The sequence below is a fragment of the Oncorhynchus mykiss genome, chromosome 26 (assembly GCF_013265735.2).
Source record: "Oncorhynchus mykiss isolate Arlee chromosome 26, USDA_OmykA_1.1, whole genome shotgun sequence".
In the NCBI taxonomy this organism is placed as follows: Eukaryota; Metazoa; Chordata; class Actinopteri; order Salmoniformes; family Salmonidae; genus Oncorhynchus; species Oncorhynchus mykiss.
The window spans coordinates 24,518,085-24,543,815 of NC_048590.1; the positions used below are offsets into that span (position 1 = coordinate 24,518,085).

Sequence of the window (25,731 nt, forward strand, 5' to 3'; positions counted from 1 at the left end):
AAAAAGGAGGAAGAGGTAAATAAAAAATTTATAAAAACCCTTAAAGGATTTTTAAATATTTGGTATAGTGTAGCTTCAAATCGAGGAAAGGTGTTGGTTTTTCCTCCTCTCTTTTTGTGTGTTTGTGTATGTCTTCCAAAACCAGAGTTTGTCCTGGAACAGCCCTGTTCAGTTATGGCTGTGTAAGCTATGCTGGAGCTCTCTAAACCACAGTTGACATTCAGTAACATTGAGACAGACAGACAGATGCACACATACAGTTGAAGTCATAAGTTTCACCAAATACATTTAAACTTAATTTTTCACAATTCCCGACATTCAATCTGAGTAAAAATTTGCTGTCTTAGGTAATTTAGGATCACCACTTTATTTGAAGAATGTGAAATGTCAGACTAATAGTAGAGAATTATTTATTTCAGCTTTCATTTCTTTCATCTTCTATTGCCCTCGCTAGAAGCATGTGTTTCAGACATAAGGAAGTGGTTGGCTGCAAACTTTCTACTTTTAAACTCGGACAAAACAGAGATGCTTGTTCTAGGTCCCAAGAAACAAAGAGAATTTATGTTGAATCTGACAATTAATCTTAATGGTTGTACAGTTGTCTCAAATAAAACTGTGAAGGACCTCGGCGTTACTCTGGACCCTGATCTCTCTTTTGAAGAACATATCAAGACCATTTCAAGGACAGCTTTTTTCCATCTACGTAACATTGCAAAAACCTGAAACTTTCTGTCCAAAAATGATGCAGAAAAATTAATCCATGCTTTTGTCACTTCTAGGTTAGACTACTGCAATGCTCTACTTTCCGGCTACCCGGATAAAGCAATAAATAAACTTCAGTTAGTGCTAAATACGGCTGCTAGAATCCTGACTAGAACCAAAAAATGTGATCATATTACTCCAGTGCTAGCCTCCCTACACTGGCTTCATGCCAAGGCAAGGGCTGATTTCAAGGTTTTACTGCTAACCTACAAAGCATTACATGGGCTTGCTCCTAACTATCTCTCTGATATGGTCCTGCCGTACATACCTACACGTACGCTACGGTCACAAGACGCAGGGGGTGTCCTCGGATGGGGGTGTCCTCGGATGGGGCCACAGTGTCTCCTGACCCCTCCTGTCTCAGCCTCCAGTATTTATGCTACAGTAGTTTAAGTGTCGGGGAGCTAGGGTCAGTTTGTTATATCTGGAGTACTTCTCCTGTCCTATTCGGTGTCCTGTGTGAATTTAAGTGTGCTCTCTCTAATTCTCTCTTTCTTTCTCTCTCTCGGAGGACCTGAGCCCTAGGACCATGCCTCAGGACTACCTGACATGATGACTTCTTGCTGTCCCCAGTCCACCTGGCCGTGCTGCTGCTCCAGTTTCAACTGTTCTGCCTTATTATTATTGGACCATGCTGGTCATTTATGAACATTTAAACATCTTGGCCATGTTCTGTTATAATCTCCACCCGGCACAGCCAGAAGAGGACTGGCCACCCCACATAGCCTGGTTCCTCTCTAGGTTACTTCCTAGGTTTTGGCCTTTCTAGGGAGTTTTTCCTAGCCACCGTGCTTCTACACCTGTATTGCTTGCTGTTTGGGGTTTTAGGCTGGGTTTCTGTACAGCACTTTGAGATATCAGCTGATGTACGAAAGGCTATATAAATAAATGTGATTTGATTTGATTTGATCACATTCCCAGTGGGTCAGAAGATTACATACACTCAATTAGTATTTGGTAGCATTGCCTTTAAATTGTTTAACATGGGTCAAACGTTTTGAGTAGCCTCCCACAAGCTTCCCACAATAAGTTGGTTGAATTTTGGCCCATTCCTCCTGAGAGAGCTGATGTAACTGAGTCCGGTTTGTAGGCCTCCTTGCTCGAACAGCGCTTTTTCAGTTCTGCCCACAAATATTCTATAGGATTGAGGTCAGGGCTTTGTGATGGCCACTCCAATACCTTGACTTTGTTGTCCTTAAGCCATTTTGCCACAACTTTGGAAGTATGCTTGGGGTCATTGTACATTTGGAAGACCCATTTGCGACCAAGCTTTAACTTCTTGACTGATGTATTGAGATGTTGCTTCAATATATTGGGGCGGCAGATAGCCTAGTGGTTAGAGCATTGGACTAGTAACCGGAAGGTTGCAAGATCGAATCCCCGAGCTAACAAGGTCAATCAATATCTGTCGTTCTGACCCTGAACAAGGCAGTTAACCCACTATTCCAAGGCCGTCATTGAAAATAACAATTTGTTCTTAACTAACTTGCTAGTTAAATAAAGGCAAAAATAAATATCCATAATTGTCCTGCCTCATGATGCCATCTATTTTTTTGAAGAGCACCAGCCCCTCCTGCAGCAAAGCAGCCCATGATGGTGCCACCCCCGTGCTTCACGGTTGGGATGGTGTTCTTCGGCTTGCAAGCATCCTCCTTTTTCCTACAAACCTAATGAGGGTCATTATGGCCAAACAGTTCTATTTTAATTTCATCAGACCAGAGGACATTTCTCCAAAAAGTACAATTCTTTGTCCCCATGTGCAGTTGCAAACCATAGTCTGGCTTTTTTATTGCGGTTTTGGAGCAGTGGCTTCTTCCTTGCTGAGCGACCTTTCAGGTTATGTCGATATAGGACTCGTTTTACTGTGGATAGAGATACATTTGTACCCGTTTCCTCCAGCATCTTCACAAGGTCCTTTGCTGTTGTTCTGGGATTGATTCACACTTTTCGCACCAAAGTACGTTCATCTCTAGGAGACAGAACGAGTCTCCTTCCTGACCGGTATGACGGCTGCATTGTCCCATGGTGTTTATACTTGCAAATTATTGTTTGTAGAGATGAATGTGGTACCTTCAGGCGTTTGAAAATTGCTCCCAAGGATGAACCAGACTCGTGGAGGTCTACAATGTTTTTTTATGAGGTGTTGGCTGATTTCTTTTGATTTTCCCATAATGTCAAGCAAAGAGGCACCGAGTTTGAAGGTAGGCCTTGAAATTCATCCACAGGTACACCTCCAATTGACCCAAATGATGTCAATTAGCCTATCAGAAGCTTCGAAAGCCATGACATCATTTTCTGGAATTTTCCAAGCTGTTTAAAGGCACAGTCAACTTAGTTTATGTAAACTTCTGACTCACTGGAATTGTGATACAGTGAATTATAAGTGAAATAATCTGTCTGTAAACAATTGTTGGAAAAATGACTTGTGTCATGCACAAAGTAGATGTCCTAAATGACTTGCCAAAACTATAGTTTGTTAACAAGAAAATTGTGGAGTGGTTGAAAAACTAGTTTTAATGACTCCAACCTAAGTGTATGTAAACTTCCGACTTCAACTGTACATGCACACATACACTACATGACCGAAGGTATGTGGACACCAGCTCGTCGAACATCGCATTCCAAAATCATGAGCATTAATATGGAGTTGGTCCCCCCTCTGCTGCTGTAACAGCCTCCACTCTTCTGGGAAGGCTTTCCACTGGATGTTGGAACATTGCTGCGAGGACTTCCTTCCATTCAGCCGCAAGAGCATTAGTGAGGTCGGGCACTGATGTTGGGCGGTTAGGCCTGGCTCGCAGTCGGCATTCCAATTCATCCCAAAGGTGTTTGATTGGGTTGAGGTCAGGGTTCTGTGCTGGCCAGTCAAGTTCTTCCACACCGATCTCGACAAACAATTTCTGTGGGGACCTTGCTTTGTGTACGGGAGCATTGTCATGCGGAAACAGGAAAGGGCCTTCCCCAAAACCACAGAATTGTCTAGAATGTCATTATATATGTCATTATATGCTGTAGCGTTAAGATTGCTCTACACTGGAACCTTACAGCACTATGCATTCGGGCAGGAAGCCTTATCGTAGCATACGCCAAACCCAGATTCCTCCGTTCGGACTGCCAGATGATAAAGCGTGATTCATCACTCCAGAGAGCGCATTTCCACTGCGCCGACGCTTGGCACTGCACATGGTGATCTTAGGTGATCTTCAAGAAGGCCATTCTATTCTGCCAATGTTTGTCGTTGGAGATTGCATGGCTGTGTGCACAAATCTATACACCTTGTCAGCAATGGGTGTGGCTGAAATAGCCAAATCCACTGATTTGAAGGAGTGTCCACATACTTTTGTATATGTAGTGTATACTGTATATGAACGCATGAGAACACACAAACACAGTCATGCTCCCCTAACTACCATACACCATAGGTCTCTCCCAAGCTGCAGGTTGACGTTTATTGTCATGAAACTTCCCCTGGAACTGATAGATTTCCGCTAGACGGGATAGCAACCAAGTCAAAATTGGATATATTGTAAAAATGTATGACAACTAAAATTTGCTTTTTGGTCTTAATTAAAATGTCCAGTTGGCAGTGTGGTTAAGGTTAGGGTTATGTTTAAAATCAGATGGTATGACTTTGGTCACTAGCTGGCACAGCCACACTCTGCAGAGCTGCCTCCAGGGCAAGATTCATGACAATAAATGCCCAAAGCTTGACAGACACCCAGAAAAAGGCCCCACTCAGCAGAACAGACACCTGCAAATTAACTTACCGTTATGCTTCACGAGAGGGAAGGAAATGAAAATTAACAATGCCTTTCTGAAGATAAGATACCCAGAAACCACGAAAGAAGCAGTAATCACATTGGTTAGTGCTGGAAAAGGATACCAGGGCAATTAGCGGGATGGAGAGGGACAGCAGAACAGACACAGAGTGACAGTAATGTAGGGGACGTGGAGCAGGAGGAGAGGAGTGTTACATACGTGCTCTCGTACCTGCAAAGGCCTTGGAGATGCGCTCCTTCTTCCACTCCCAGGGCTGGTCGTACTCCTCCGGGGGCCTCTCGTCATCCTGCGGCAGCCGGCTCTCTCTGGGGCAGCGGGGACGCTCGCCGTCCGAGTCCCCTCCATTCTCCGCTGGCTCGTAGGGCGTGTCGTACAGGGGCAGCGACCTCAGTGACCCCTCCTTAGGCCCCCGGCCACCGCGGATCTCTGGCAAAGGAGAAGAGGGAGAGGAGGGGTAAGATTTAACAGACTGTCAATGTGGGTAAAACGATAAGGTAAAACGATACGAAGGGACTGTGTGTGAATGTTTATGTGAACAATCCAAGCAACATAGAACAAAAATAAGACCAGCTGTTATTAGCAGTTTCACTTCCAAAATATAATTTTCTCTACAAACAACACTAAGACAGCCATGATCCAACTTAGGCTAAAGGCAGCTATCCTTGGGCAGTGAGATCCAGCTGTCTCTTTACGTACAATTGAAGTCGGAAGTTAGGTTTGGGTGATTAAAACTTGTTTTTCAACCACTCAACAAATTTCACTATATCACAATTCCAGTGGGTCAGAAGTTTACATACACTAAGGTGACTGTGCCTTTAAACGGCTTGGAAAATTCCAGAAAATGATGTCATGGCCTTCAAAGTTTTTTGATAGGCTAATTGACATCATTTGAGTCAATTCAAGGTGTACCTGTGGATGTATTTCAAGGCCTACCTTCAAACTCAGTGCCTCTTTGCTTGACATCATGGGAAAATCCAAAGAAATCGCCCAAGACCTCATAAAAAACATTGTAGACCTCCACAAGTCTGGTTCATCCTTGGGAGCAATTTCTAAATGTCTGAAGGTATCACGTTCATCTGTACAAACAATAGTTTCCAAGTATAAAAACCATGGGACAACGTAGCCGTCATGCCGGTCAGGAAGGAGAAGCGTTCTGTCTCCTAGAGATGAATGTACTTTGGTGCGAAAAGTGTGAATCAATCCCAGAACAACAGCAAAGGACATTGTGAAGATGCTGGAGGAAACAGGGACAACAATATCTATATCCACAGTAAATCGAGTCCTATATCGACATAACCTGAACGGCCGCTCAGCAAGGAAGAAGCCACTGCTCCAAAACCCCCATAAAAAAGCCAGACTACGGTTTGCAACTGCACATGGGGACAGAGATGGTACTTTCTGGAGAAATGTCCTCTGGTCTGATGAAACAAAAACTGTTTGGCCATAATGACCATCGTTATGTTTGGAAGAAAAAGGGGGAGGCTTGCAAGCCAAAGAAAACCATCCCAACCGTGAAGCACGGGGGTGGCAGCATCATGTTGTGGGGGTGCTTTGCTGCAGGAGGGACTGGTGCTCTTCACAAAATAGATGGCATCATGAGGAAGGAAAATTATGTGGATATATTGAAGCAACATCTCAAGACATCAGTCAGGAAGTTAAAGCTTGGTCGTAAATGGGTCTTCCAAATGGACAATGATCCCAAGCATACTTCTAAAGTTGTGGCAAAATGGCTTAAGGACAACAAAGTCAAGGTATTGGAGTGGCCATCACAAAGCCCTGACCTCAATCCTATAGAACATTTATGGGCAGAACTGAAAAAGTGTGTGCGAGCAAGGAGGACTATAAACCTGACAGTTACACCAGCTCTGTCAGGAGGGATGGGCCAACATTCACCCAATTTATTATGGGAAGCTTGTGGAAGGTTACCGAAACGTTTGAACCAAATTAAACAATTTAAAGGCAATGCTACCAAATACTAATTGAGTGTATGTAAACTTCTGACCCACTGGGAATGTGATGAAAGAAATAGAAGCTGAAATAAATCATTCTCTCTACTATTATTCTGACATTTCACGTTCTTCAAATAAAGTGTTGATCCTGACTGACCTAAGACAGGGAATTTTGTGAAAAACGGAGTTTAAATGTACTTGGCTAAGGTGTATGTAAACTACCGACTTCAACTGTACCTACCCCCTGACACTCAGGACAGGGAGAGGAACCAAACATGGGACACCAACAGACATGTTAATTATTGCTGTGTGGATCCTAATCAAACTCTATACCTGCTAATAGTAATTAGCGTAGCCAAGCAGCACACAAACACACGTGATCAGGAGAGACAGCTACAGATGCCTGTGTGTGATGGAGACAGGTCTATAGGCATCTGTGATTAACACAGTCTGTGTATGTTGTTCACCCTCTGGCTTCATAATGTTAAAGCTCAAGGTCTCAGACTATGACCCATAGTGAGTAGCAGTAGCTCCAGGTTAAGAGCTATAGGAGGGTTAGCAGGGCCTCCTGGGTGCATGTTGGGAGCTGGATATGATGAAAGACTGCTCTAGCTGATGATGAGCTGACGTGGAGAGGAAGAGAGAGGAGATGAGCCTGGGGAGCCTGAGCACCTGTGAGTGTGTAAGGTGTAGCCTGCCTGCCTGCCTGCCTGCCTGGCTGGCTGTCTGCATGCAGAACGGCATCATCACTACAGCTAAACAGCCTCGCCTGGGGTCCCACACACCACGGAACAGAACGACAGGAGAATGCCCTTCCACATCTTCTCACCTATATCTCCCTCACCCTCTTAGTTCCACTTCATTTCCTCTCGGTATCTCTCCCTCGCTCTCTGAGACATTTATGAATGACATAAGGCAGGGTAAAAATGCAAATTCTATGCAGTGCTGAATAGTGTTCCCACCTATCCAGTGAGTGAAGAGAGCAACCCATCATGCCCCCCCCCCCCATCCATCCAATCTCCATGTCTTTCCAGTAGTATGACGCCGTTAGCAACCAGCTCCCTTCCTCCTGGGCCGTATGATGTTGTTAGCAGCAAACTCCACCATAGAGTAACGCAATGTGAGGAGAATGAAATATTATGCCACACCACTGCATAATTGCCTTGCAGCCCAGGGGAGCTCTTGCGGAAAAATGAGAGAAGCATGGAGCCTAATGGGGCTACCCGGTGAGGTTTGCCAGAAATCTCCAATGTAATCATGCGGTAGGCAAACTCTCACCCTCTTTGATCTCACAGTTAAAAGCCTTGGCATTGTGAGATCCTAGAGCGATGAGTGCCCACCTCCTGCCAGAAGAATCAACAGTCGCAGGAAGGAGAGGAAGGAGGAAAGTGGGAAGGAGAAGTGGCTGCCGGAGGACTGAGGGAAGATGGGGGGGGGGGGGGTGTAGTGTTTAGGTGTTTGGTGGGGAGTAAATCTTGCTTGAAGGACCCTTTAATTGGGAGCGTGTTGCCTTGGATAAACTGCCAAAGGGGTATTACGACTCCCCACCAGGCTACTCTGTGTGGGGTTGGGAGGGGGGCTGCGGCAACCGGCAGGAGCCTTCTGACACGTTGCCTCAGTGCTTTCCCAGCAGGACTGCATCCCCCCCCCTACATCCCTCCCTCCATCCTTGTTGAGGCATGCTTTGTGAGCTGGGTGGGGTAACATCTGTCTGTGTAGATTACCGTGATTAGCTTGATGGTGGAGCGGAGCTACAAGTTGTTACGGAGAGCATAGCTTCCTCTGCCCTCTGACATCACTGCCTCCGCTCAGGGTCAGGGGTCACCCACCACACCCCCAATCCCCTTCTCCTCCCCGGATGTGAGAGTTCCTCTCCAGATGGCACCACCTCCTGACCTCCTTCTGTCGGTTCGAGACCACTCTCACTACTAGGTAGTCCATAATTGACCTTTGACACCCTACATTCACCCAGTAGTAGACTGACTAAACTAGAGGACAAGCTGCTGTGTAGCAGACTCACTAAGGAGAAGAGGACACATCTAACTCAGGGAGATTAATAACCATGCACTGCTGACTGCACAGACAACTAAACACTAAGGTCAAAAGGTTGGCTAAATGCCTCAACTCAGGTTCAGAGCTAGTGACAGAGAGAGAGAGAGCGAGAGAGGGGAGAGAGGGAGGGGGTGAGAATGCATAATCTTCCTTCCTTTCTCTATCGTCTCTGGTTTGTGAAATAAAGGGATTCATTCTATTGGAAAGATATCAAGATATTGCTTGCCATAAATCCAGCGAGGCTCCTGTTCAACTTACTGAAGGAGGAGCCCTCTGGGCATATTAGCATGGCTGTACGTGGGGAACCGGTGGGAGCTGGTGGGAGCGGGGACGCTGCTCTGGATTAAATCAAAGCTATTATCTTAAACCAGCCTGGCAGCCAGGAAACCTGACCCATCACCTCCCCACCACCCCCCTTCCCTCCACTCTCTCTCCAACCTGAGACCGTGAATACATTAGACAGGAGAGGATCTTAGAAGTTAGCTAGCTACAACAGCATCTCTCTGTCTCTCTCTCGATCAAAGAACCAGGGCATCATGTCATCACATAAAAAAGGAAAGAACAAACAGCCAATAGTCAGTGTCTGGCTGACTACTGCCTGGACCGCCCACTCCTATAGCTCCAGAGAGGATTTGCTGTTATGAAGCGCTTGGAAGGGCACAATCTATAACAGTCTATCTGGACTTGATTGAGGGGATCTGCTCGGCACTAGTGAGGGATTAAATGTGATTGACTTTACACCCCTGGAAAACAATGGAGTGAAAGTACCCAGGGTTCCCTCAGGATTTAGTCTTTCAGCTCCTCCGAAGAATCATTCATAAAGAAGTCTGATAGTACCTTGCCTAGACTAGGATGTATGGTGTACTACACACTAGTTACATAGCACAGTGTGTTCATCGCTGTATTTGTCTGATATTCCAGAGCAAGCCGATACCATTCAGTATGCACTGTGATGAGTATTGTTAGGTCAGCAGACAGTCTTCACTAGTCAAGATGAAAGTGGTACCAGAGTAACAGACATATTGTAGCCAACTCCGGTTGTTTTAAAGCAAGATGTGCAGAGCCGGGAGGAAACTGCTTTCTCTTCCCAACAAGCCATTATTTCAAGTCTTGGCGTTCAGCTGCTTATGAATGCGAAAGAAGGCTATTGAAGACTGGCCACCTGTAACACAGCATGCAGTCGAGCTTGTTTAGTGACAAGGAGACAGCGAGCGAGAGGTTGATGAAAAAAAGCTCCCGTGTATCCATCCAACCATAGCCAGCGGATTTTCTACAGCGTTTCATTTCAGTTTTTCATATCGACGTGGCCTAGCTGTGAATTCTGAGCAGAGTAGCAGACTATCAAGTGCTGGCAGTGGCACCGAGGGCTTTGAGTTATCTGCGGTCACCCAGAGGTATTGCGTGTCAGGCTGAGAGCTGGCTGACAATTGGAGGTGTATGCTCCCTGACCCATGTCGACACACTGCAGCGATGTGCTTGGCTTAGTCTGCTGTGAGCAGGGCTGTGAGAGCTACGAGGTCTCACTGCCTTTTGTTCCCCAGACCCCATAGAGAATAGACACATAATTGAGTCAGTCTGGATGGAATGGAACCTGAGACTGGAATGATATAGAGGGAACATGGGCGGGGGGGGGTACAAGGGTTCAGTTGAAGAGGCAATGCATTACAACGCTTATAGGTTACACCAATTTTACTACAATTTCATATCTCTCTCATGATGTAGAATTACTGCAAATGATACCGTGGTATACGTTCTGATATACCTGTCAGTCAAATCAGCATTCAGGGCTTGACCACCCAGTATATAATGTCTACTATCACATTCCAGAGGTGGAGTTGGAGGGGTGGATGTGATGACAGGAGAAGCAGCTGGACCAGCTCTTATCTCCATGAGTCTCTCCACAAGGCTGCTTTTGAATGTGCTCAGTGAAATCAGACATGTCACAAATGAGCACGACTTGAACTTCAATCTAATAGCAACAGCCAACTACATAATATTCCATATCACATTGTGTGAGCTAGTGCGTGACCTCTGTAGCCAGCCTCTCTGTTTTAAAGGATCTCTGTGGGTAGGTGGTCACTTCTCTACACTCCACTGCCCTTGGGATACAATAGGAACACTTGCTAGACGTGTAATCAGCACAAAAGAAAGGGAGTGGAATTGGAGTCGAAATGTATGTGTGTGTGTGTGTGTTGCTGTCGGTCTCTGTCAATGTGTGTGTGTGTGTGTGTGTCGCTCTCTCAGTCAGTGTATGTGTGTGTGTGTGTGTGTGTGTGTGTCGCTGTCGGTCTCTCAGTCAATGTGTGTGCGTGTGTGCGTGTGTCGCTGTCGGTCTCTCGGTCAGTGTGTGTGTGTGTGTCTCCGTCGGTCTCTCAGTCAATGTGTGTGTGTGTGTGTCGCTGTCGGTCTCTCGGTAAATGTGTGTGTGTGTGTCTCTGTCGGTCTCTCAGTCAATGTTTGTGTGTGTGTGTCTCTCTGTCAATGTGTGTGTGTGTGTGTGTCTCTCCGTCGGTCTCTCAGTCAATGTGTGTGTGTGTCTCTCTGTCAGTCTCAACCAAAGTGTGTGTGTCTGTCTCTATGTCAGTCTCTCAATCAATATGTGTGTGTGTGTGTGTGTGTGTCTGTCGGTCTCTCAGTCAATATGTGTGTGTGTCTCCGTCAGTCTCTCAATCAATATGTGTGTGTGTGTGTGTCTCTGTCGGTCTCTCGGTCGGTGTGTGTGTGTGTCTCCGTCGGTCTCTCGGTCGGTGTGTGTGTGTGTCTCCGTCGGTCTCTCGGTCGGTGTGTGTGTGTGTGTCTCCGTCGGTCTCTCGGTCGGTGTGTGTGTGTGTGTGTGTGTCTCCGTCGGTCTCTCAGTCAAACTTAGTCAATGTGTGTGTGTGTCTCCGTCGGTCTCTCAGTCAAACTTAGTCAATGTGTGTGTGTGTCTCCGTCGGTCTCTCGGTCGGTGTGTGTGTGTGTCTCCGTCGGTCTCTCGGTCGGTGTGTGTGTGTGTGTCTCCGTCGGTCTCTCGGTCGGTGTGTGTGTGTGTGTGTGTGTCTCCGTCGGTCTCTCAGTCAAACTTAGTCAATGTGTGTGTTCTCCTGCCACACTGCCAGGCGTCTCCTTTATCTGCCTCCTGCAGAAGGAACAAAAGCAGCCATGCTGTCTGTCCTCCCTCTGCTCCTCACTCAAACCGTGCCAAGCTTGTGGTGGGTAGCCTACTCCCAGAGCCCCTGCCAGCGCCTCAGACATACTTTTGGGAAGGCTGGAGGCAGATTGAACCAAGCGTCCTCTTCATTGGCGGCCTGGAGAGGAGTGAGTATTTTGGGTCTTGCTGCTCTTTCGATGTGCCGTGTGCTTACTTATAAACATACCTTGATGCAACTGGAAGCCGTGGCCACTCGTGTTTCAGCAGAAATATTATGGAATCTTCACTTGGCAATGACAGTTGTGGACAGAGAACTGCTTAACTAGAGAGTCACCTGCTTACTCACAGATAGGATGTAGGCATTCAGAATGATGACACATTATGCGTATAATGGAACATATGGCTTAACCACAGCTGGTTCCATACCATGATCCTAATAGGGTGCTGGTGGGGAAAGAGAAATCATACCATGATCCTAATAGGGTGCTGGTGGGGAAAGAGAAATCATACCAGGATCCTAATAGTGTGCTGGTGGGGAAAGAGAAATCATACCATGATCCTAATAGGATGCTGGTGGGGAAAGAGAAATCATACCATGATCCTAATAGGATGCAGGTGGAAAAAGAGAAATCATACCATGATCCTAATAGGGTGCTGGTGGAGAAAACAAAATCATACCATGATCCTAATAGGATGCTGATGAGGAAAGATAAATCATACCATGATCCTAATAGGGTGCTGGTGAGGAAAGTGAAATCATACCATGGTCATTTGAATGTGGGTTAAATTAAAAATAGCACAAGCAATCACAAATAATATCCTCTCTTTTTTTTGCGAGTATGTACATGTGTGCTTATTTTCTTCTTCCCAGGCGGCCAGAGGGAAGGTAAGAGATGCTGAGGAGGAGATGTCTTCTCCCTGAACACACTGACATGTACATGGATTCACTACCTCAGACAGCCACTGACAGAGATGGGAAAGCTGGCATGGAGATGTACAGAGAAGAAAATGACAGAGAGAGAGCAAGAGAGAGAGCAAGAGACAGAGACAGAGACAGAGAGACAGAGACACAGAGAGAGAGACAGAGACAGAGAGACAGAGACAGAGACAGAGAGAGAGACAGAGAGAGAGACAGAGACAGAGAGAGAGACAGAGACAGAGAGAGAGACAGAGACAGAGAGAGAGACAGAGACAGAGAGACAGAGACAGAGAGACAGAGAGACAGAGACAGAGACAGAGAGAGAGACAGAGAGAGAGACAGAGAGAGAGACAGAGAGAGAGAGAGAGAGACAGAGACACAGAGACACAGAGACACAGAGAGACAGAGAGACAGAGACACAGAGACACAGAGAGAGAGACAGAGACAGAGAGACAGAGACAGAGAGACAGAGAGACAGAGACACAGAGAGAGAGACAGAGACAGAGAGAGAGACAGAGACAGAGAGACAGAGACAGAGACAGAGAGACAGAGACAGACAGACAGAGACAGAGAGACAGAGAGACAGAGAGACAGAGAGACAGAGACAGAGAATAACAGTGAAAACAGTAAAGGACTCACAATGTTTCACCAGTACATGAGCAGCAGTATCCTGAACACTGATGGAAACAAAAGCGGAATCACTTTAGTTTTTAAAGCAATATCAGGCTACTGTCTCTTCTACGAAGTTGGCCCAAAGACAAACATCTCACCCAGCACATACAATTGAGTGTTTATTGAGGTAAAAGTGAAGTTCCTTTCATATCCTAAAGTACAAGCCATACTATATCCTCCTACAAAGACATGAAAACAGCAACTCTAAATCCCTAAAGAAACTTTATTTGTTTTCCTCCACAGGAAGAGAAAACATATCGTATTTATATACTTTACCCTCAAACTGTTAATTCACCAAATACATCAGAGGACAAATATAACCCAGGAGGGTTCACACAGCACTGACTGTCCAACGTAACACACTGCTGTAATCTGCTGCCCTGTTTCTCATCTAAAATCCTAACATCACAATCCATCCAGCAGCAACAGAAACCACCGTCAGGTCAAATCCCCGACACAATACAGACAAGCCAAAATGCAGCGTCCAATTACAATGAAATAATTGTTAGGCGTATTACAAAGCAACGGCACCAATCAGTAATTAGCTCGATCTGGAGTTAGGCATGGGATGATGTAGTGAATGTCAGAAGTACGGCGCTGCATTGAGGGGAAGACAACAGAACAGAACTGATCTACTGATGCCTCCCTGGCCTGTTTAACAGTCTGTCCCTAGCCCCCCCCCCCCCCCCCCCCCCCCCCCCCCCACCCCCCCAATGCAAATGACTGTCCAGTCTCCGGCCACAGCACAGACAGCAGCATTGATTCCTACACAGCAGCGACTACAGCTCGTTAGGACTGTGGTGAAGGCTCATTAACATGAGATGGATTGGATCCTGGGCTTGGAAAGGTGCCCTATTTAGTCTACCTACATCAGGGTCCCCCAACTGGTGTCCCGCAGGGCGTGGTTTTATCGTCCGACCCCCATGTTTTCTGAGCGGTAATATATCTTTTTTACATTGCTGGACATAAAGGTGTGAAAACAGCAGGAATTCAGCTCCAAGTGATTTTCATTCAGGAAATCTGTTCCTAAGTATTCCCACGGATAATAGAGAGACACATACGATCGTATACAAATGTAAGCAGTTTGAAATTATTATGTTTTAGTCACATATTATATCTGTTTGGGATTATTATGGTTAATTTCCAGTCTGTAATTATTTTCGGGCCCCCCGACCAGCCGCTCAACGAAAAAAATTGCCTTCCGGCTACCTGACATTCACACCCACAGCCAGATAGACTGTACTGTACCTCATGATATGGACAAAACAGCAGCAGGTACAGTGGTACCCTGACTTGTATTTTTCATCGGGTTCATTTGCATGCCTCCTCCACAGGAAAAGGGATTACATTTTGATGTCAGTGAAATGTTAAGAAGCATTGAGGCGGGTTTACAGGGATGGAGAAACCAGGATTTACAGAGTCAGTGACAACCAATCTGAGCCCTGAGGCAGCCTGCCTGCCAGCACACTTTGTGGGCTCTACAGTTGCTTGAGTCATTTTGTAAAATTCTCCATTCTGAGTAGCTGCAGGGGCTGCCTGCCACTCTCTCTGTGTCTATTGTTCCTGAGCTGAGATAAGACTGGCTCAGGATTAGAGGAGAGTGCACCCAGAGTTCAGCTCCTGTGAGAAGGCTGGGGTGGGACCAGGGAGCAGAGTGGAAGAGAGTAGAGGAGGAGAGGAGCAGAGGAGGAGAGGAGCAGAGAAGGAGCCGTGACTAAGAGCAGTGTGAAGGCCAGATGTGGTTTTGCTTGCTAATCTTTCCCTGTGATCGGCCAGTGGAGGACAGGCTGGATGATGACACGTGGACGTTGTGGTGATGAATAGCCACTCAACCCGCCCGCCCCCTGCTGGGGGTCAACAGCCCATTAGTGGTGACGGCTGGGTTTCCAGCAACAGACAGTCAGCCCCCCCCCCCCCCCCCACCACCACAAAATAGAGAAACAGTGTGAGAGGGTGGGTGGGAGAGGGAGAGGTATCTTCTAGCCCCAATCTCTAATGACTTCCTTTGACAATCATCTGCATCGTTCATAGCCAAATTAACCCAAACCCCAGCTGGACTCTAAATTGGATTCTCTCTCTCTCCTCCTCTCTGGCTGTGGCCAGGAAATGGCTATTCTTTAGCAATTGGCAAATGAAATATCTTTCTCCTTATTGTACGTTAATCCAATAATCTCTGCCTCCAGCACAACAAAGCAGGCAGCAGCAGAGAAATCTGTGGGAGATTAAGCTTCATCACATCGGTACTGTGGCGAGCAGACAGACAGAGAGACAGAGACAGACGGAGAGAGTGTTGTCCTCCTCAGGCTGCCTGTCTCTCATTAGTGTTGAACCGTGGAAACGCTGCCACTCTTCACACTCTCACAATCACACACCCGCTGCTAGTACCCGTGGTAACAGGAGGAACGGAACCACGCCACCACCTTTCTTGTGGCAACAGAATAACGCTGACCTCCAATCAGCTCTAATAATAGGTACCTCAGATATAATGGCCCATACACATCACGAGGAACTGAAAACAGCCCACTGCCACACCGCCATTCATGCCATTTCTGAATGCTACTTCTCGTGTTATCACACTCATTGTCCACAACAACATTAGGACCGAATTGTAACAAATCAGAAAAGTAACACCAGTGTCTTGCTCATTAGGTCACACCGTAGCAAAAAGTTTTAATGTTCGTAACAGAGAACGAAAGAGAGCATTTCTGTTAGTTTCAGAGCTTTTTCTTCCGTTTTACCTACTGAACACAGCCCTCTTCAACATTTAGTTCCACAATGAACCATCAGTGAAGCAGAAAACCCTGGAGGCAGATATAAACACAATGGTATTTGATCCCTCCCATTTATTGGAAAAGGCTTTTAGTAAACAACCAGTCAACAGTGAGACCTGTTTGCCAATACTTCCCCTGTAGATATAGGACATTGACGCCCTCAGGGGAACATGCATTAACAGAGCTCTCTGACAATACAAATAGTTACACAGCCAGCCATTCAGCCAATGACCTCACTCTAGGCTGAGTCGACCTTCAGCAGGTCATTTAAATACTGTGCAGGTGGATTACCACGGTAAGCTTCTTGCTGTGTTTCCATCATGATGTGATCTCCTTTGCCCTTCCCTTTGGCGGTATCAAACAGAACATGACCGCCAACAACAGATGAAACAGTAGGATACAACAGTCTTTCTGAAGGTAGAGAAAGTGAATCCTGCGCAGTGTGTTCAGCGAGTCCTGTTCGACTCACACATAACCCCTGCTACACTTCTTAGGGTTCTGTATCGGTCTGTTCTAGATTATAGCGTTGGCACCTCTCCATCAACAGTGGAACGATACCGCCTTCATCCTTATAACTGATACATAACACGCTGCCAGTCAAATGCCTCTCCTTCCATGTTGTTATTTTGGCTGCTGACAAGGGCCTGTCTTTTAACTGGACCCAGTGGTGGTGGTGTTGTCCCCTTCTGCTCCCATTAGATCAGGCCTGGCCTGGGGAGAGGATAGGAGGGGTTGGGGAGCCAGGGCCCAGCTACTTATCTCAGTTCCGGCCTGATTGCACCTGACAGAGGAGAAAGTCTCAATCAGGACTACAGTACACAGGTGATTCACTGGTCCGGTACATTTGTACCACCAAACACTAAGACAATCATAAAAGGCAGATAAGAGTGGTCCCAGCATAAACCAAATGATGCCACACAAGCAAGATAACGACATTGTAATCCGAGAGGATAAGAAACTACAAGAAAATAACTGATGTTGATAATAATCAGAGAGCTTTAGGGCTTTTAGATTGCGTGGGGGAAAATACATTCATCGGTTACTGTTGTGCAACTCCCTCCTGAGGAGCAAACCAAACCAAAACAATTAAAAAGGAGGAATAGGTTTTTCTTTTGAAAAGTAGTGAAAGCAATTCAGGACTCCCGACAGTCACTAATGAATGAATAAGATTTTGTTATTGTTCTCGTTGGTGAGAGACTAGAACACAGTGACTCAGTTTGTTTGTAAATCAGCTTGGGAATGGAGATTGAGAAGTGACGGTAGACCACAACTGAATTCAAAAAAGAGCCGACAACATTGAGTAGACAACATGTCAGTCAAGTTCATAAAGGATGCCTACCCCCAGATGAACCTCCTTCCTCCTCCCACTTACATATGTGCGCTATTTGCATATTGTTGGAATGAGAACATAAAAGAGAAATCATTTTCCTTAATGAGGAGACCACAAAGCAATAGTCAAGAAGAGTAAACAAAATGCTAATCGCTCCCGAGGGTTCTCTACGCACAGAATGGGCTCTTCTTGTAAACAAAAGTCATCAACCAACAAATACCAGGCAAGTCCTATGTAAATATGAACATTTAACTTGACATATACCCAATGAAATAGTATAGGCTAGACCTTCACTATAGTGTTGTAGTTGGTGTGACATAATGCATGTTTGTATAGTTCAATATACATTATAAGTGCAGGAGCAGTCCAGAGGTAGTTGATTGATTGGCTTGAGTACTGTACAGTCCAAATGACAGGGATTATAACTAAACATTTGTCTTATTCCTCTGTGACCAGGGTCAAATCACTTCTTGTCACTGCTGCCGTGCCAATCTGAGCCCCAAATGGAAAAGTCGTTAGCATTAGCATATTTAATTCAGCAGCCCATTACGTCATAGCTCGGCTTGGAAATGGGATAAAGCAGAGCAGGTTTACATTCACGAAGGCACTGTTAATCCTTAGCATATTTGTTTTTTTTTATAAATCCATTTTGTGACAGGATCTAATGTCAAAAAGCATAACATTATTCTAGCATATTCTAGCAAATCCTACCAAGCTAACAGAGTGTAGAAGACTATAGTATTGTAACAGTCTGCCTGCCAGGCTATGTTAAACCCCATGTGTTTTACAATGCCGCTCTGCCTAGCTGGCTGTGGCTGCAGCCTGCCACGTGGGCTTTCTCCTCCACACTACAGCAGGAGGATGGAGCTCTGCATGGAGGAGAGCTCTGCCATTCATCAGCCACCACACCATTGACATTTATAGCCTAGCTCCCCAAAAAACACCTTAGTTGAAAGTATGGGCCATTTGGGTCGGGTGGACTCTGTTCTGTTCTGCTGGCACGTTGTTTTGGACAGGCAGTGTCACTCCCCACACTAATTAACATCAGCCACATCCATTACCATCAGACTGCTGAGTCACAGGGTGTTGAAACATCTCCCCCTTAGAGGACCAATGAATCACAAACCAATAAACCAGAAACCCTATCAATAAACATGAACGATGCGGAGTGAATAACCTCCGTCTCATCCATTACTTACAATGCACAGAAAAAAACACAAAAACACAGACGGGGATGCAATCGATGTGGAGACGTAACGTCGACGAGATCATGGCGGTTGTTAGTGATGCAATTCATGGGTCAGGACCCGTTCACCTCATTGGAAGTCATCCTACTTCTGTTCGCCGTCAGTAACACACACTTCCTTAACCGGTCTCTCTCAGCCACTGCAGCTGTCACTGGGGTAAATATATGAATCTGTTAGAAAACTAACTCTCTGGAGAACGCTGACCTTACAAACTGAATCAGAATCGATCGTCTCATTGCGGTGTAAACCTGTCATTGAGACTGAACATGCAGAGTAGTCAGGGAGGAGAGCAGTAGTTGGGGCTGATCAGGAATGGACTGGAACTGCAGTCAACAATGGCGCAGAGACTAATCACAAGACTTTGGGAAAAGAGATGGTAAACTAACAGGAGTTATGTACCCAACCAGGTCTCTCTCTCTCCCACTGTATACACTACTTGTAGCAGCAGTACAATCATCCTGCATGTGGTTTGGCCCACTCCTTCACTTCAACAGGAATGTCTCCATATGTGCCAAACTGCTTTTCACAAAATGTAGATACAAGCAGAACCAAAAGAAAGACAGGATGAATAGAGTTTAGGTTGAGAGAGTACAGTGGTTGAGTAAGGGAATGCACATTTTGATTGAAGCTGTCTGCTGCCTACGTCATGATACGAACAGCATACCACACGCCATGATACTACACACCCATCATATTATTTCATAATAAAGTAACCCTAAACACACACACACACACACACACACACACACACACACCTCAGATGATAAACCCTTCCATTAGAGAGTTCTATTCTAACAGACCATGCCATTTCCCTGTTGTCCCGACCTCAGAGAGGCAGGCTGAATCTGCTCCTCACCTGGTATTCAGTGAATGAGAGGAGTGGCAGATGGAGGGGTGTTTTGGATTCCTCACCAGTAGGTCTGGGCATCTATTCTCAGCTGGCCAAGGTCCCGGTCAAACAACACCACTACAACCACACACACAGTTGGAAAGACAAACACACATGCAATCACACACACTTGCACAATCTTGGTGCACACACACATGCCCTCCTCATTTCTTCACCCACAGTGTGCCAGGGGTGGGCTGACAAGACCCATCCCGCTCAGAGCTGCTTACTAACACATTCTTCTAGCTGACGTCTCCCTCCCTCCCTCACTCATACTCTCTCGTTCATCTATTTTCTTTGGGGGATACAATGAATTCCATACTGGTGAAGTGCCAAAATATCTAAGATTCCTAAATCAGAGCAGAGTGGTATGTACATTTGTGTTTCTAACTATTGACCCATGTAATCCTAACTATGTTCTCTCATTCCATAAATGTATAAACCACATTTCAGTGCGAGAAGGCCTCAAGTAGCTGAGAGGAAATTATTTTTTATATAAATACAAGTAGTAGCAGAACACAGTACTAAGGAAGCTCTGTGTGCCAGGAAGCATGTGCTTTTGATTCATGGCGAGTATGTATGACAGTGAATGTGCTTACTAGAGTGCAGTTTTCACATTAAGGCTTAGGTGTGTGTGTGTGTGTGTGTGTGTGTATGTGTGTGTGTGTGTGTGTGTGTGTGTGTGTGTGTGTGTGTATGTGTATGTGTGTGTGTGTGTGTGTGTGAGAGAGTGTAGAGTTGGTTGGGCCTCCAGTCCTGTGGGTGTGTAGATGAAAGACTCCACTGACTTCTTGCACTTCCTGCTGAGACACAGGAAGCTGCCAGATTCCTGTCAGGAAGGGGAGGAGCTAAACTCATGAATCCCAACTCAGATTCTCTCTCTCTGTATTCCAACAAAACCCCTGTCAAAGAAAATGGTTTCTTGCACCGGAGTGCACAGAGAAACATTTTGTGAAACAGGTTAAACCTTTTACACAGTGTACCATCGGTGTTAAATCTCAGAGGAGGTGCAGAGTGCCCTTGCCATCTGATTATCACGCTCCTTGTGTAATGACATTTTCCTCTCCTGTTGTCTGAATTCCTGTGGACACACGGCAAAGGATGTGGCCTCAGCAAATACAGTCGTAGCTGCTGAATGATGGCTGACCTTTCTCCCGGCAATATGTGAGACATGAAGCCTCAGGACAGATGAAAGGGAAGGGACTAGAGTGGCAAATATCCCTGGAAGTATTGATGATTAGGCCAGCCAGGGCTTCTCCTGAACAATAGCACGGATCAAGAGATGTGTGGTTCAGGTCTGGGTCTATTCTTCTGTCTACATAAAGCGTGTTTTGTTCTTTTAAAAAGAGTCTGGTCGGAATGGCTGTCTCGGTGGATTCCCGCTGCACATTAATAACCTTCAATAGCTATTCAGGGTCCATTTGAACAGAGCGAAGACTGAAAATCTGCCGTCCCCTCTGGGTGAAGCACTGATACACTCACTGATACACTCACATGGGCCATGTAATGCAAACAGGGCAATTAAATTATGGCAAAGGCATTTGATCACTCTGAACGAAGAGGGGGGCTCGGTTTAATAGGCAAATTTATCACCATCAAGGACTGTCCTATGCAAATGGGGGAATTAGGTATCCTGACTGTTTCCAAGAGGTGACACATCACAGTTTCCTAGAAATATGAGTCATTAAGCTGATTAGAAACTCCCTCGAGAAGGAGTCATGCATCATAAGAGAACACAGTTTACTTCTACTTTTTACTGTTTCCTCATTGAGCAGGACCAAGAGGGTTAGCAATGACCTTCACATCATCTTAGATCATGTGGTCTCATGACTGAAAGAAGGAGAAGTATATCTACATTTCCTTTTCAATCCAGCTCTAAGAATCTTTTCAGATTCATCACAACCGTTCGGTCAACGTACCAAGACAAAAAAGGAAGAATCGTGTTTGGTCTACACTCCAGATTCAATTTGCACTGATGGAGACAGTACCAGTAGACAGAAGGACGGGAGAAGAGAGAAAGAGAGTCAGAGAGAAAGGGGAGGGAGGATTAGAGAAAGAGTCACAGAGAGAGGGAGAAGGAGAGAGAGCAGCCTTCCATATTGAGCAGACCTCTGCCAGTTAACCCACTGGCTCCCATTCTGGACTGTGACCCTTCGCTGCTCTCAACAGCACACAGGGTAATCTTGGGTAATTTGGTTGCTTGTTTGGATAATCCACCATCTGCCACACTGTGGGCTCTCATACCAAACACCAAACCAAATGAGGATAGATTACAATGAAGCTGATTCAAAACAGACAGAAATAACAGAAGAACATTCATCTGCGGGAAAACAATTATATGAACACAGAAGGTTTAGTCTTAGCTACAAGACACTTGATGAGAACTAGGCCTCATACATTCTGTAATAGCTGTAACGTTTAATAAAGTCATAAGTGAGCTGCTGTTATGAGACTGGGCTGTCTGCTTAATAGGCTTCTTTAACCATGTCATTACATCAGTATAGGACATGTGTATCGGTGTGATCCAACAGCTCTCTCTCTCTTTATGTGGAGGCCAATAACACTCCGTCTCTTTTACAAGAAGCATGTCACATAGTTAAAGAAGGGAAGTCTATATGAAGATCTCTCTCTCTGGTACAACTCTTTACAACCTGCCGTCACTCAGTGAGTCAGTCAACCGCTGCTAATTTCACACCCTGCTAAAGTGCCAATTAAATGTGTATAACATTATCGCTAAATATAGAAGGTGCACTCACTGGAGCTGCTCTTCTTCCATCTGATAAAAATGACAATTACGCTTGTGGGTTTCCTGTGACAGGAAGACATGGCTGTCTGCCAGGATGGAATCACCAATGAAGGGAGTGATACCCTGGTATTGTTAGCTGTTTTCACTGATGTCCCTGTCCTTCACTTCAATTCCCAGTTAACATTACCATGTCCTCTCCCACAGGGTTTATGGAGCAGTATGGAACGCGCACGCACGCACACGTCCAATGCAACCTCCCTAAAATAATATTTGGGAACACGCTGCAGAATTGCAGGAAGTCAAACATTGGCTGGGGAGTTCAAAATGTGACCCGGTAGTGTGAGAGTTAAGTGAAGTAGTGCGCCGCAGTATCACTTCTGAAACAGAGAGAGCTTTGATCCCGTCATTTGCCCACCCATCCACTACGGACCGTAGACAATTAACACAGCCTGTCCCTTGGGGCGGAAGAGCATTGGACTAGTAACCGGAAGGTTACAAGTTCAAATCCCCGAGCTGACAAGGTACAAATATGTCGTTCTGCCCCTGAACAGGCAGTTAACCCACTGTTCCTAGGCCGTCATTGAAAATAAGAATTTGTTCTTAACTGACTTGCCTAGTTAAATAAAGGTTAAAAAAAAAATAATAATACTCATCAAACACTACCTTCATCCTTTGATGACATAACAACGGCTTCAAACTTCTACTGATGACCAGGAGAAAAACCAGAGGAATTAGTCAGAGCAGTTTAATAGAACTAAGTATGTACAATGAGTTTAGGATAGATATGTTGGCCAAACCCAGTCTCTTCTATTGCAAAGGTCAACTCAGCGAGCTCACCACAGAAGAGCATCGTTGATTATCATACCATGTGAAAATCCATCTCAAACTTCCCCCTCTGCAATTCAGCAGTCTTAGATCATGAATCATACGTTTGATTTATTGCTTGTTTATGCCCGGGGTCAGTTATACCAGTCACATGGGAAGAGTCACCTTTTGAGCTATTGGATTTTTGTAAGTGACCTTTAGGAATTCAGGAAATAAAGTTGGGATTCAGAATAACCTTGTGGGAGTGCAAATGAAGGCAAGGACTGAATGATCAAGGATAGGAGGGGGTCTGTGTGAGAGGGAGAGAGTCTATCGGTAAGAGCAGACGTCCACCAGACAGCTTTCATCTTCCCAAGACTACGTGATGGGACCCATTTCACACACAGACAGAGAGGTGAAGCACACACTTACAGTTCATAATGCTATACATGAGGTCCTCCCTACCTCTCCTCTATTGTGTTCCATTCTATACACTCTGTGGCTGAGAGCACGCTTTTCCTGGGAAGTGTGCTTTCAAAGAAGGCTTTGAAGTGTTCTTGAAAGTCGCCATGAGAGGGCAGGGGAGGTACAGTATTGTCTAAAAGAAGGAAGTGATCTGTCCCAGTCACAGGTCAGTGCTGTGAATAAGCCTGGAGATGATGACAGCACAGGGGGCTGAGGGGTGAGTAACTGGGAAGGAGAGTGGAGGGAGGACAGTGTTGCCGGGCCGCCCGGCTGCCTGGCTGAGTACCACATTACAGCCATCAAGACCAGTCATGGAGAAAACCACGTAGCCACAACCTCAGTCGAATGACAACGACGTGTTAATATGTCTAGAGAAATGGTGGTAGTATTTTATGACAGCTGCATCTAAAAACAGGTATTTGAGAAATTACATTTACATTTTTCAGAAAGTTTGATGCGTTTGAGTGATGATTGAGTTGAGGGCGTTGTAGGCTACTTCAGGGACTAATTTAACACAGCTTGGACCAGCGCAGAACGAGCATCTGCAGAATAATGCTAACGCAATCCCCTGAATGCTGGAGTGCAAATTGCTGTAATGAAGCTATTTCATTACCGAGACAAGCATTGCTGAATAAACAGGAAAAACAACTCGTAGTGCTTCATGAGCCATCTGTGGAGGTGCTTTGGCAAAGAGTGCCGCAGTGTTTACAACACTGATGGCAGGAGGGACACAGAGGATGTCTACTGGAGTGGAATAACGTGCTGCTCCAACATCCTCCTATCTTACAACGTCAGTAACGTAATGTAAATGCACCGTAGGGGTGGGAGTTTGACAATATTTTAAAAATGCAGATACTGAAGTAAGGCTAGATACTGGACTCATATACGTTCCAAGACAGAGATTTGCTGTAACCTGTTGCTCCTAATCCCTTGCTTTTCCATAAACACTGTAAAAGAGCTACACCTATTTTTTTTAAATTTAACCTTTATTTAACTAGGCAAGTCAGTTAAGAACAAATTCTTATTTACAATGACGGCCAAACCCTAACCCGAACGACACTAGGCTAATTGTGCACCGCCCTATGGGACTCCCAATCACGTTCAATTGTGATACAGCCTGGAATCGAACCAGGGTCTGTCGTGACGCCTCTAGCACTGAGATGCAGTGCCTTCGACCGCTGCGCCACTCAGGAACCCATAAAGACCTAACATAACCTCAGCATCGACACAACAGACTTCAGGTACGAGACGCCAATCACGTCATCTTGTTAGGGAACACACCAATCAAGGTATGTTAGGGAACACACCAATCACGTCATCTTGTTAGGGAACACACCAATCACGTCATCTTGTTAGGGAACACATCAAATCAAATTTTATATGTCACATGCGCCGAATACAACAGGTGTAGTAGACCTTACAGTGAAATGCTGAATACAACAGGTGTAGTAGACCTTACAGTGAAATGCTTATTTGCAAGCCCTTCACCAACACTATAGTTGTGAGAGAGTTCACCTACACCTCTGTAGAGAAAAGGAGCCTGTCCAGGCACATTAGTTAGGTATAATATATCTGCTGCAGTGTGCTGGATCATGTCCTCTGTGTGTAGATAGATACTTCCCAGCAGGCAGCTGAAACGCTGCTAATCCTTGTAAAAATAAACAGACTTCCTTTTAGCATGAAACAAAGCCAAGGTTTCTTCTTAAGACAGGAAGCAAAAATAAGCAGAAATCCTGAAATGTCTGAAATACACACTCACACAGCACACACGACAGAGGTAGATTCGTGACTCCAGATGTCCTTTGATGATTCAACAGAGAAAGCAGCCTTCATCTAGCCAATCAAGTTGAAAACCTTGGGATGACAAGATACAAGAAAAGCTGAAGTACACATTGAAAAAAGCCCATGTCCTGCTGGGTTTGGGGACTTTGCAGAGCGAGTAGGAAACAGGCCTGAAAAGCTGTCCCACTTATACCCCGTCTTCCAAGAAGCTATGTTTGAACAGAGGCCAAGGGAGTCTTAAAAGTGTATAATCATTTCCTTTAGTGAATGCAGTTCATACACTATGTTCAGACTGATGTAAAGGACATCTTTAAGAGGTGTGAGACGTGTGTAACTTGTAATATTGTGAAATCGAGGCAGCCCCTTTTCCTTGAGCTCTGACAACGACACAGGATATGCCAGGCATTCAAAAGAGTTATGGCGTCGTGTTTGA

General features: G+C 45.5%; 1 protein-coding gene across 4 annotated transcripts in view; it reads right to left on the minus strand.

Moving 5' to 3' along the window:
• The window catches only part of LOC110506455 (SH2 domain-containing adapter protein F), a 112,710-nt gene that overhangs the window by 31,112 nt on the left and 55,867 nt on the right, over nt 1–25,731 (minus strand). For all 4 annotated transcript variants that reach the window (XM_036964017.1, XM_021586070.2, XM_021586075.2 and 1 more), the window contains exon 3: nt 4,753–4,968. In XM_036964017.1, coding sequence (XP_036819912.1) covers nt 4,753–4,968 — 216 coding nt within the window. The remainder of the gene's footprint in view (nt 1–4,752; nt 4,969–25,731) is intronic.